Source organism: Pseudophryne corroboree, chromosome 1 (assembly GCF_028390025.1).
Source record: "Pseudophryne corroboree isolate aPseCor3 chromosome 1, aPseCor3.hap2, whole genome shotgun sequence".
Lineage (NCBI taxonomy): Eukaryota > Metazoa > Chordata > Amphibia > Anura > Myobatrachidae > Pseudophryne > Pseudophryne corroboree.
In genome coordinates, this window is record NC_086444.1 from 406,741,454 (window position 1) to 406,755,074 (window position 13,621).

The following is a 13,621-nucleotide window of genomic DNA, read 5'->3' on the forward strand; positions in this document are numbered from 1 at the left end:
AGCTCAGAAGAGCCCACTAGGAGCACCCAGCTCAGCCGGGCACAGATTCTAACAGAGGTCTGGAGGAGGGGCATAGAGGGAGGAGCCAGTGCACACCAGATAGTACTAAATCTTTCTTTAGAGTGCCCAGTCTCCTGCGGAGCTTGTCTATTCCCCATGGTCCTTACGGAGTCCCCAGCATCCACTAGGACGTTAGAGAAACTCCCTTATCTGCTTTTCCATGAGAATAACCCAAAGGTTGGTGACCGCAGTAATTCGGATTCCCAGCTGTAAAAGGTTGTTCAGACTAGTGTCCTTTTTGGAGACTCCCGATTTCCTACCTTTGGGTGCTCACTGTCCTCAAACTGGAATTTTGAAAGTTTTTCCATAGCTTAATACAAACCCTTTTTCATCTCTCAAGTTCAAAGACACCTGGAATGCAAAATGCTCTTTCCACACCATTCAAGGGTGGATAGATGTTGCAATCTTCTGTCCTGGATGAGAGGGCTATGGTCTTAATACCTCTTCCTGCTCTTTGATCCTGTATGTGAAAGCTCTGAATAAATTACTTACGAGGGAGTGATTTACGGTGGAGAGGTTTGTTCGCAATTCAAAACATGATGGAAGGACAATTTCTGGAATTCTTTCATATCAAGAATAGCTACCTTCACATCCCTCATGGCTTCCAGGAAGCTTAATTTTATAGTGCTATAAGCTCCATGTGTCTACAATGTTAATGGATGCTACAGACAATTCAGTTTTTCCAGTTTTGATAAACGCCTGCACCCCCCAAAATAGTCGTAATAATTAAAAATCCTAGACAAGGGTAAAATGAGAGGGCCTTTATGAAATCATATTGAAATTAATGAATGGGATGTGGTAGGATACAAAGAAAGGCCTCAAATGGTGGTCAATATCCTCAACGTGATAAAAATCTGCTAAATGTATACACAGTTCATGATTTAATGAAAAAATATATTATTGAGCAGTATAATGCATTTTTCATTTAATAATTGGAAAAAATTATATTTTAATATATATTATGACCGGAAGCCAGACCAGCATGACGTGAAGTCACGAGTCCACACGCAGTGGTAATCTTCCTACAAAATGGTGGCAAGCCTTATTTTAGGTTTGTCAGTCTATACTAGCAGTGTGTTGCCCTGAAGTCATTGCGCGCGAAATGTCACGCTTTATACAGTAGCATATACTAAGTCTATGATTGTAATTTAAAGAATTCATTTATTATCTACAAAAAGCCCTTGAGTGCCTATTTATTTAGTTTTATGGTTTAAATAGAAAGTATTTCGTTCTAAATCAAACACTGGACACATGGTTTTCCATAAATAAAATACAAATTTATTCCAAAAACTGGAGAATACATTATAAGCTTATACACACACTACACCTTCACTTCCCATGTTTACAATATGTACAAACTTTATGTATATTATACATATGTGCATTATGAAGAACTACAAATTAAAGTTATGCCTAAGAATACAGGCTACACTTCTAGAGAACCGATCATTTAAGAAAAATATTTTGATTGTATGTGCACGACTGATCTATACTGGAAAGTGCTTTAAGCAACTGGAAGGTAATTCCCATGCCGAACAATGAAACACTTGTCCAGAAACATGCATCTCCGTAATATGTACTCTCTTGCTCATTGATCGGTCCCTATTATGCTTTCCAACTGAAGGCAGAACCTATTTTGTAAAGTTAACTAATTCTCATTAACTGCTGCTAAAGTGAAACACTCAAGTTTAGTCTGAAAACTCATCGGAACACACAACGAAGGGTTAGTGGTAATGCATTCAGACCATATACCAGAACCGTCACTGCCGCAGATTACCAAATAACTGTATACTCTAACGAAGTTTAGAACACTTTCTTGTGTGATCCATCTTGTAAAACCGGAGTATTATTGCTCCCACTGATCACAAGGCTTTCCAGTCAATAGGTTCTTTCCCCAAGTCTTGTAGAAAGGAGTTTGTTTTAGAGAAATGATGACAACCAAAAAATCCTCTGTGTGCAGAGAGAGGGGAAGGATGGACAGTTTGCAGAACACGATGACGTTTCTGCAAGGGAGAAGAAAAACAAACGCAGTTGTGTGAAGAAGCTTCACATGGCTCTGGCTTAATTATAGAAGGCCACTAACCACAAATGTCAAAAGTTGAGTTGAAAAGTATCCTCCACTAGAGGCCATCATTACTACAACTAGTACTTTAAGATACATATTCTGGAATATAATTTCAGTACAAAATTGTTACACCAGCTAAAAACACTGGGCCACAGAGGACAGGAAAGATAGCATTTGATAGAATAGAATTAAAACTTTATACAGTGTATTGTACATTCATGAATAGAATTCACCCAGCAGTAAGTTTGGGGACTTTTAATGATGGACAATTGGATTAGATCTTTGATTCAGGACTTACAGCAACACTGACAAATCAAGACAGACATTTTCTAAAGTACTGCTTTTTTATTATACCACACTCCTTTCTGGGTTCATTGACACTTACTCTGTCAATACCGATGCCCTTCTTCTGAGCATAGGCTCCCCACAGCATGAAGACCAAGCCATCCAGGTTCTTGTTTAGCCAGAACACCACAGAGTCCGTAAACTGCTCCCAGCCTCGGTCCTTGTGCGAATTGGCATTATGTGCACGGACAGTTAGCACCGCATTTAATAGGAGAACCCCTGTCAGCCAATACATCATATGAAAAGACAATGTGCATAGGTAAGGCACAACAGAACTCTGCAGCGACATCTAGTCAGAATGACAAGTCATACATAAAGACAGGAGTACATGTATGACAGGCAAGGGAGGTGCAGATGTGAGATGGCTTATAGTCTACAAGAAGAGTACACAGGTCAGACATTTGGAACTAGTGGCGGTAAGTTTACTACTCAGCATATTTTTCTGTTACGGATTAAATCAGTTGGGCAAAGACATAGGGGGATATGTACTAAGCAGTGAAATGAGCTTGGTTGCCCATAGCAACCAATCAGCATTGAACTAACATTTATAATTTGCATAGTTATAAATTATACAGAGCAGCTGACTGGTTGCCATGGGCAACTTCTTGATGCTCATCACTGCTTAGTACATGTACCCCATAGCAAATCTACACTGCAAAGTGCAAGTGGAAGAAAACTTAGATTGAGTAGTATTAGCTGTTAGTACAGTGGGTTATAAAAAAAAAAAAAAACCTGAAAGCTTTGTAAAGAGATTGACTAATTAAAGAACTTTGTGGGGTGGGCGTCTGGTCAGGATAGGGAGTTTCATAACTAGGTAGTAGTACAGGAAAATATTTTGAGGTGAGAGATTGGTATCACACAGAGGCAAGACACAGGTCAGGGGCAAATCTCCAACGTCAGAGAAGGAGTTGGTGGAGTATCAACTGCATTCTCTTCACTGACAAATTAAGAGAGCAATTAGTGGATCAAAATAGAAATAGAGTATAAATACTTGATAAACAGACTTGTGCTTAAGAACAAAGAACTTCTTGTGCACGATTTGGATCAGTTATTACCTTGTTTGGCCCAACCAGTTAGGTCTCCATGTCCTGGGTGTACAAAATCCTCAATATCAGTTTGCAGCTCCTTGTACATGTTTTCAAGACTGAATAAAAATAAACAAACCACATACAAATTAATAAAAAAGAAAACCAATAGTTAATTCATACAGTAATATTAATCTATAAGGATTAGTTATCAGCATGTTTTATACGTTTCTTTGATATGCAAATTAAGTTGTAAACATTAGTCACAATTCTAGAGTAAAAAAAAAACAAAAAACAAACAAACAAAAAAAAATCTATCAAGTCTTAGTTATCTGGAACTTATAAAGTCTGGTAAAAAACAGGATCAGGTGCTCCATCCGAATCAATATTGCAGAATCCCCAATGGGTAGATGGCACTCACACTTAGATGTACAAATGCAGAAAGCTGTATTGAGATTCAACGTTTCGGGGTGCAACCCCCTTTCTCAAGAACACATCACAGCACAACCTTATGTCTGTTTGTGCTGTAATGCGTTCTTGAGAAAGGGGGTTGCACTCATTGGAGAATATATATATATATATATATATATATATAAATAAATGTGTGTGTGTGGGGGGGGGGGGGGGGGGGGGGGATATACATTTTCGGGTGGGATGCTACCATGTCAGGGAAAGCCCAGCCTGGTTTAAAAATGTGCATGAATTCATACATTCTCAACTCTTTAAAAAAAAAAAAAAATCTGTTCCAGAGAGAGGAATGTAGAGTTCTAAAAATTTAAATTAGGTCCAATATGTCTGGATGTTCAGTATTTAGAGCGCCTCCATAAGTCAGTCAGTGGACTTGGCTAATGGAAGAGATCCATTGGATGAAGACCGTGCAACTGAATTAGCTTTGGCCTCATTCTCGTCATAAATAGTCATAACTTGTTCTTTGCTAGTGAAGTCATCCACCAACAGCTTCTCCAAGTGGCTCCAAGAGTCTACCCAGATTGAAGGAAGGCCACGAAGTTCAAAGAGTACGAGTCCTGGAGGAACTCAACAAGGTCCAGTACATACTGAATATCAGTGACATGGTACATGCGGGATCCAGGATGGATGCATTTGCTGCTCAGTAGGCCAAGTTACTAGGGAAAGACTGATTATATAATACAGAAAATGGAGCTCTTCACTGAAATGGTGCTAGCCTGAGGAGAGCAGGCAACGGGTGCCAGATGCCCATTCTACGGTGTCCTTTGCACCAAGCCACTGTCAACAGGCTGTTTAAAAAAAACTTACCACATGTTGACATTGGTCGCGCATCCTCCAGAGTAGTCTGAATTTGGATGCCCCTTGAATATTCGCACCACCTCTATTCCTGTTTTATCAATTGCTGCCACCTTTGAAAATCACATGACCTTGTTCATTACAGGTGTGTACTACACTACATTTCATTCACTGTACCTTTTCCCATAGAACAAACACAGGCAGCTGGAAAGGCTACCGTGTTATTTCACACCAACTCAGTTTTCAGACTGACCATTTCAGATTGTGATGAAAACAGGATTTTGGTGACCTACACATTAGTACCATGGGGTATAGACGGGTCCACCAGGAGCCATTGGCACTTTAAGAGTTTGAGAGTGTGGGCTGGCTCCTCCCTCTATGGCCCTCCTACCAGACTCAGTCTAGAAACTGTGCCAGTGGAGACAGACATCTTCGAGAAGAGGATTATACAGATAGTGGAGAGATTCACACCAGCTCACACATACAAGGCACATCAAGCGGACTAGCTTGAAAACTCAGCAATTGCTGAAACATTACTTACCAAGTAATAATGCAGTACGTAACCAAAACAAAGTTGTACTGAACTAGATAACAATTTGCAGGAAAACGAAGTGCTGGGCGGGCACCCAGCATCCTCTACAGGCTACGAGAAAAGGATTTACCGGTAGGTAACCAAAATCCAAAGTCTGGAATGAAGATTACCAACGCGTATTTTTCTGCCCAGAGGATGATTGTTACCTCTGACATTGCAGCTCTGCTCTTCGTTCCGCCCAGTCGGTTTATGTAAGATGGGCGGCTTGGAGAAGACCGTTGTAGACTGTTCTTTGTTCCAGAATGTTTATCGGCTAGCCGGCTTCCAGACTTGACCACCGTCCTTGGAAGGTTTCCCCTTGAGTGACTGCGCCCCAGCCCCGGAGACTTGCATCCGTGGTTAGAAGAATCCAGTCCTGAATCCCGAACCTGCGGCCCTCCAAAAGGTGAGGTAATTGCAGCCACCAGAGGAGTGAAATCCTGGCCTTTGGAAACAGACGTATTTCTCTGGTGCATGTGTAGATGGGGTCCCGACCACATGTCCAGGAGATCCAGTTGGAAGGACCGAGCGTGAAACCTCCCATACTGCAGGGCCTCGTAAGAGGCCACCATCTTTCCCAGAAGGCGAATGCACAGATGGACACCCGGGTTGGCTTCAAGACATCCCGGACCATCGTTTGAATCACCAACACTTTTTCCTGTGGAAGAAACACCCTCTGCACTTCCGTGTCGAGGGTCATTTCCAGAAAGGACAACCTCCTGGTTGGTTCCAAATGTGATTTTGGAAGATTCAGGATCCAACCATGTTCCCCGAGAAGCTGGGTTGTGAGAGCTATGGACCGTAACAGCTTCTCCTTGGACGATGCTTTTAACAGATCGTTCAGATATGGAATTATGTTCACCCCCTGCATGCGGAGGATAACCATCATCTCCGCCATCACCTTGGTGAAGACCCTCGGTGCTGTGGAGAGACCAAATGGCAGGGCCTGGAACTGGAAATGACAGTCCAGCAATGCAAAGTGGAGATAAGCCTGATGCAGCAGCCAAATCAGAATGTGGAGGTACGCATCCTTGATATCCAGGGATACCAGAAATTCCCCCCCCCTCCTCCAGACCTGATATCACAGTCCTTAAAGACTCCATTTTGAACTTGAACTCCTTCAGAAAGGGGTTTAGCAATTTCAGGTTCAGAATGGGTCTGACCGAACCATCCGGTTGCGGTACAACGAAAAGGTTCGAATAGTAACCTTTGTTTTGCAGAGGAGGTGGAACTGGCACAATGACCTGTGCTTCCACCAACTTCTGGACGGCTTCTTGCAGGACAGTCCTGTCTGCCAGCAGAGCTGGCAAGCCTGATTTGAAAAATCGGTGAGGATGGAGAGTTTGAAATTCCAGCCTGTACCCCTGGGACACAATATCTTGCACCCAGGGGTCCAGGCCGGATGACACCCAGACGAGAATTAAATGCCCGAGTCTCGCTCCCACCGGCCCCACCTCCGGGCCGTGCAGTGCCACGAATTGAACGCTTCCCCAAAGAGAGCCTGACCTGTGTAGGGTAGGGTATCCACACTTCTGGATTCCGTGTCGGCAGACTACTGGCGCAACCACAATCCTCGACGAGCTGATACAGACATGGAAGAAATTCCCGCAGCCATGGAACCCAGGTCTTTCATGGATTCTACCAGAAATCCTGAATGTTACGTAAAAACAATTCAACATCACATTTCTCCATAGTATCCAAATCTTCACGTAACGTGCCTGATCACTTTACTATAGTTTTGGCAATCCAAGCACTGGCAATAGTGGGACGTAGTATTGCCCCAGAAGCCGTGTACATGGATTTGAGCGTATCACCAATTTTACGATCAGCCGGCTCTTTCAAAGCGGTAGATCCTGGAACAGGTAAAACCACCTTTGAGAGTCTGGATACTGACGAGTCAATAGGCGGGTTTTCCAGTTTTTTTCTATCCTCTACCGGGAAAGGAAAGCCACCAGAACCCTTTTAGGTATCTGGAATTTTTTATCCGGGTTTTCCCAAGCCTCTTCAAAAAAAATAAGATTTTAAACCTACCGGTAAATCTTTTTCTCGTAGTCCGTAGAGGATGCTGGGGACTCCATAAGGACCATGGGGATAGACGGGCTCCGCAGGAGACATGGGCACTTTAAGAAAGACTTTAGATCTGGTGTGCACTGGCTCCTCCCTCTATGCCCCTCCTCCAGACCTCAGTTAGAGAAACTGTGCCCAGAGGAGACGGACAGTACGAGGAAAGGATTTTTGTTAATCCAAGGGCAAGAATCATACCAATCACACCGTATAACTTGTGATATACTATCCAGTTAACAGTATAAAAACAACATAGCATCAGTCCAAAACCGATGAGACTATTACATAACCCTTATTTAAGCAATAACTATATACAAGTCTTGCAGAAGTAGTCCGCACTTGGGACGGGCGCCCAGCATCCTCTACGGACTACGAGAAAAAGATTTACCAGTAGGTTTAAAATCTAATTTTCTCTTACGTCCTAGAGGATGCTGGGGACTCTGTAAGGACCATGGGGATTATAACAAAGCTCCCAAACGGGCGGGAGAGTGCGGATGACTCTGCAGCACCGATTGAGCAAACTGGAGGTCCTCCTCAGCCAGGGTATCAAACTTATAGAACTTTGCAAAGAAGTTTGAACCAGACCAAGTAGTAGCTCGGCACAGCTGTAGCGCCGAGACCCCTCTGGCAGCCGCCCAAGAAGAGCCCACCTTCCTTGTGGAATGGGCCTTGACCGATTTAGGCAACGGCAATCCCGCCGTAGAATGCGCCTGCTGAATCATGTTACAGATCCAGCGAGCAATAATCTACTTTGAAGCAGGGATACCAATCTTGTTGGTTGGATACGTGACAAACAGTGCTTCTGTTTTTCTGACTGTAGCCGATCTGGCCACGTAAATTTTCATAGCCCTGACCACATCAAGTGACTCGGAATCCTCCAAGTCACGCGTAGCCACAGGCACCACAATAGTTCATATGAAAGGATGAAAACACTTTTGGCAGGAATTGAGGACAGGTCCGCAATTCTGCTCTATCCATATGGAAAAGCAGATAGGGGCTTTTATGTGATAAAGCCGCTAATTCCGACACTCGCCTAGCCGAAGCCAAGGCTAATAACATGACCACCTTGCAAGTGAGATTTTTAAACTCCACCGTTTTAAGTGGTTCAAACCAGTGTGACTTAATTAAACTTAACACCACGTTAAGGTCCCAAGGCGTCACCGGAGGTACAAAAGGAGGCTGAATATGCAGTACTCCCTTCACAAAAGTTTGTACTTCAGGGAGAGAGGCAAATTCCTTTTGAAAGAAAATGGATAAGGCCGAAATCTGAACCTAAATAGATCCTAATTTTAGGCCGAAATTCACTCCAGTTTGCAGGAAGTGAAGGAAACGGCCCAGATGGAATTCTTCCGTAGGAGCATTCCTGGCCTCACACCAAGAAACATATTTTCGCCATATACGGTGATAATGTTTAGATGTCATGTCCTTCCTAGCCTTTATTAGCATAGGAATGACCTCATCCGGAATACCCTTATCCGCTAGGATCCGGCGTTCAACCGCCATGCCGTCAACGCAGCCGCGGTGAGTCTTGGAATAGACATGGCCCCTGTTGCAACCGGTCCTGTCTTAGAGGAAGAAGCCACTGATCTTCTGTGAGCATTTCCTGCAGATCCAGATACCAGGTCCTTCGTGGCCAATCTGGAACAATGAGGATCGTTCTCATTCCTCTCCCTCCTACCATTCTCAACACCTTGGGTATGAGAGGAAGAGGGGGAAATACATAGACCTACTGGAACACCCACGGTGTCACTAGGGCATCTACAGCTACTGCCTGAGGGTCTCTTGACCTGGTGCAATACCTCTGTAGCTTCTTGTTGAGGCGGGACGCCATCATGTCTATCTATGGCAGTTCCCACTGACTTGCAATCTGTGCGAAGGCTTCCTAAAGAAGTCCTCTCTTGGATGCAGGTCATGTTTGCTGAGGAAGTCTGCTTCTCAGTTGTCCACTCCCGGAATGAACTGCTGAAAATGTGCTTACATGATTTTCCGCCCAGCGGAGAATCCTGGTGGCTTCTGCCATTTCCACTCTGCTCTTTGTGCCGCCTTGGCGGTTTACATGAGCCACTGCGGTGATGTTGTCCGACTGGATCAGAACCGGTAGGTCGCGAAGCAATGTTTCCGCTTGCCGAAGGGCGTTGTATATGGCCCTCAGCTCCAGGATGTTGATTTGAATACAAGTTTTTTGACTTGACCCAAAGACCTTGGAAGTTTCTTCCCTGTGTGACTGCTCCCCCACCTCGGAGGCTCGCGTCCGTGGCTACCAGAATCCAGTCCTGGATGGCGAACCTGCGACCCTGCAGAAGGTGAGCACTCTGCAGCCACCATAGGAGAGACACCCTGGCCCTAGGGGACAGGGTGATTAACTGATGCATCTGTAGATGTGATCCGGACCACTTGTTCCGTAGATCCCATTGGAAAGTCCTCGCATGGAACCTGCCGAAGGGAATGGCCCCGTAAGATGCCACCATCTTTCCCAGGACCCGAGTGCAGTGATGCACTGACACCTGTTTTGGCTTTAATAAGTTTTTTTTACCAGAGTCATTAGTTCCTGGGCCTTCTCTATCGGAAGATAAACCCATTTCTGGTCCGTATTCAGAATCATACCCAAGAAGGGCAGACGAGTCATAGGAACCAACTGTGACTTCGGGATATTGAGAATCCAGCCGAGTTGCTGTGACACCTTCAGCGAAAGTGACACGCTGTTCAACAACTGCTCTTTTGAGCTCACCCTTATTAGGAGATCGTCCAAGTATGGGATAATTGTGACTCCTTGCTTGCGTAGGAGCACCATCATTTCCGCCAATTACCCTGAAATTGGTAATGACAATACTGTACCGTAATTCTCAGGTACGCCTGATGGGGTGGATAAATGGGAACATGAAGGTATGCAGCCTTTATGTCTAGATACACCATAAAATCCTCCCCTTCCAGGCTAGCGATGATCGATCTGAGCGATTCCACCTTGAATTTGAACCTTTTCAAGTATAGGTTCAGAGATTTTAATTTTAAAATAGGTCTGACCGAACCATCCGGTTTCGGGACTACAGCCAAGGTTGAGTAATATCCCCTTCCTTGTTGAAGGAGGGGAACCTTGAGCATCACCTGTTGGAGATACAATGTGTGAATTGTATTTAATATTATCTCCCTTTCTGGGGGAGAAGCCGGTAGGGCCGATAAGGAAAACCGGCGAGGAGGCACCTCTTCGAATTCCAGCTTGTAACCCTGAGAAACAATTTCTATTGCCCAGGGATCCACCTGTGAGTGAACTCAGATGTGGCTGAAAAGTCGAAGACGTGCTCCCACTGGGGCGGACTCCCTTAGCGGATTTAGTAGAGGCCGGGGAGGACTTCTGTTCCTGGGAACTAGCTGTGCCCTGCGCCCTTACCTCTGGTAAGAAAGGACGCTCCTCGTACTTTCTTGTTTTTCTGCGACCGAAAGGACTGCATTTGATAATGTTGTGCTTTCTTAGGCTGTGAGGGAATATAAGGCAAAAGATCAGATTTACCAGCTATAGCTGTGGAGACCAGGTCAGAGAGCCCTTCTCCACACAATTCCTCACCCTTGTAAGGTAAAACCTCCATATGCCTCTTTTAGTCGGCATCACCTGTCCATTGCATGTTCCACAGGACACGTCTAGCAGAAATCGACATAGCGTTGACTCTAGAACCCAGTAGACCAATGTCTCTTTGAGCATGTCATATATAAGACAGCATCTTTTATATATCCTAGAGTCAATAACATGGTATCCTTATCTAGGGTTTCAATCTCCGCTGATAAGGTATCTGTCCACGCTGCTACAGCGCTATAAACCCCTGCCGACACAATCGCCGGTCTGAGTAGTGTACCAGAATGTGTGTAAATGGACTTCAAAGTACTTTTCTGCATGCTATCTGCAGGATCCCTGAGGGTAGCTGTATCCTGGTATGTCAGCGCTACCTTTTGGGTAAACGTGTCAACGCCTTGTCCACCCTAGGGGAGGATTCCCATTGTATCCTGGCCCTAGCAGGGAAAGGATACACCATGAGAATTCTTTTGGGAAACTGCAGTTTCTTGTCTGGAGATTCCCACTCTTTTTCACACAATTCATTTGGTTCATGAGAGGGGGGGAAATGTTATCTCAGCTTTCTTCCCCTTAAACATGTGTACCCTCGTGTCAGGGACAGATGGGTCATCAGTGATATGCAAAACATCTTTTATTACAATAATCATATATTGAATACTTTTCTGCCAGTTTTGGCTGTAACTTTGCATCATCGTAGTCGACACTGGAGTCAGACTCCGTGTAGGTATCGGTGTCTATTATTTTGGATAGTGGGCGTTTTGAGACTCTGAAGGTTCATGCGACATAAGGACAGACATGGGTAGATTCCCTGTCTGTTCTCTAATCTTTTGTGCATTAAATTTACCTCAGCACTTAATTCCACATATCCAGTCAGGTGTCGGTTTTGTCGACACCACACACACATATTTGCTCCATCTCCTCCTTAGAAGAGCCTTTTACCTCAGACATGTCGACACACGTACCGACTCACCACACGCTCAGGGAATCCTCTTACCTGAAGACAGTTCCCCCACAAGGCCCTTTGGAGAGACAGAGAGAGAGAGTATGCCAGCACACACCCAGCGCTAATACCCCAGGAAAAACACACAATGTGTTTACCCAGTAGCGTTGTAATACTATTTGCTGCCAATTATGTGCCCCCCCCTCTTCTCTGAAACCCCCTTTCACCGTGGATAAGCAGGGGAGAGTCCGGGGAGCTTCCTCTCAGTTGTGCTGTGGAGAAAATGACGCTGGTGAGTGCTGAGGGAGAAGCCCCGCCCCCTCGGTGGCGGGCTTCTGTCCCGCTTAAATATAATAAAAACTGGCGGGGGCTCTTTATATATACAGTGCCTATCTCTTTTGCCAGAAAGGAGGTTTATATTGCTGCCCAGGGGGCCCCCCCTGCGCCCTTACAGTGACTGCCGTGTGTGAGGTGTGTGGGAGCAATGGTGCACAGCTGCACTGCTGTGCGTTACCTCAGTGAAGATCATGAAGTCTTTTCTTCTCATACTCACCCGGCTTCTATCTTCCGGCTCTGAGAGGAGGATGGCGGTGCGGCTCCGGGACGAACTCCAGGGTGAGACCTGTGTTCTGACTCCCTCTGGAGCTAATGGTGTCCAGTAGCCTAAGAAGCAGAGCCTTGAAACTCACAGAAGTAGGTCTGCTTTTCTCCCCTCAGTCCCTCGGTGCAGGGAGTCTGTTGCCAGCAGGCTCCCTGAAAATAAAAAACCTAACAAATATACTTTGTCAGAAAGCTCAGGAGAGCTCTCTGAAAAGCACCCAGTCTCCACTGGGCACAGTATCAAACTGAGGTCTGGAGGAGGGGCATAGAGGGAGGAGCAAGTGCACACCAGATCTAAAGTCTTTCTTATAGTGCCCATGTCTCCTGCGGAGCCCATCTATCCCCATGGTCCTTACGGAGTCCCCAGCATCCTCTAGGACGTAAGAGAAATAGCATTTAATCCCTTCGATGTAGGGAAGGTTAGCGAGGCTTTCTTATTCTCAGTGAAGTAAGCCCCCTCTACCTGCTCGGGTGTTGTATCAGCAATATTCAACACATCTCTAATAGCCTCTATCATCAGCTGCACCCCTTTAGCAAGAGATGCTGCAACACATCCCCATCACCGTCTGCAGTGTCAGAATCGGTATCCGTGTTATCCTGCATGATCTGTGCAAGAGCACATTTATGTGAATATACAGCGGGGAGCCCTGAGGTACCAGAACTGGGCCAGACTGCCATAGAGTTCTGTAAAGCCTGATTTGCAGATTCATTTTGGGCAACCCTATTTGAAATCTGAGAAATCATAGATTTGATAGAGGATAACCACTCAGGCTCCCTAGCTGGTATCTGTGCTAAACCAGTGCAATCCTGATTACATGGAATAGGATCATCCTGAGAGGAATATTCTCTGCAGCATATGAAACAGAGTCCCTGGACATAGCTTAATGGAGACCACAGACACTCCACACAGGGGAGGACAGAGTTTCACCCACAAGAATGGCAAGAGACACACAGATTGGAGCCAACCCACACACAGTGCTTTTAATGTAAAGGGAGACCCCTACCAGAGCTGACTGTGCACCTTAATAGGTTACATAGTCTTCATGCAGCCCCCCCCCCCCCCCCCCCCTTCTACAAGCCCCTGGTACCGTGAGAGATAGCTGGACTTGTTCTTCCTGGACAGCAC

The 13,621-nt window shown here is 45.2% G+C and overlaps 1 protein-coding gene across 1 annotated transcript in view; it reads right to left on the reverse strand.

The window, feature by feature from the left end:
* Window positions 1–1,315: 1,315 nt before the first annotated feature.
* The window catches only part of UNG (uracil DNA glycosylase), a 46,489-nt gene continuing 34,183 nt past the window's right edge, over window positions 1,316–13,621 (reverse strand). Inside the window, exons 5-7 of the mRNA XM_063913257.1 lie at window positions 3,526–3,614; window positions 2,511–2,689; window positions 1,316–2,063 (exon numbers count right to left, since the gene is read on the reverse strand). Coding sequence (XP_063769327.1) covers window positions 1,923–2,063; window positions 2,511–2,689; window positions 3,526–3,614 — 409 coding nt within the window. The 3' untranslated portion in view covers window positions 1,316–1,922. The remainder of the gene's footprint in view (window positions 2,064–2,510; window positions 2,690–3,525; window positions 3,615–13,621) is intronic.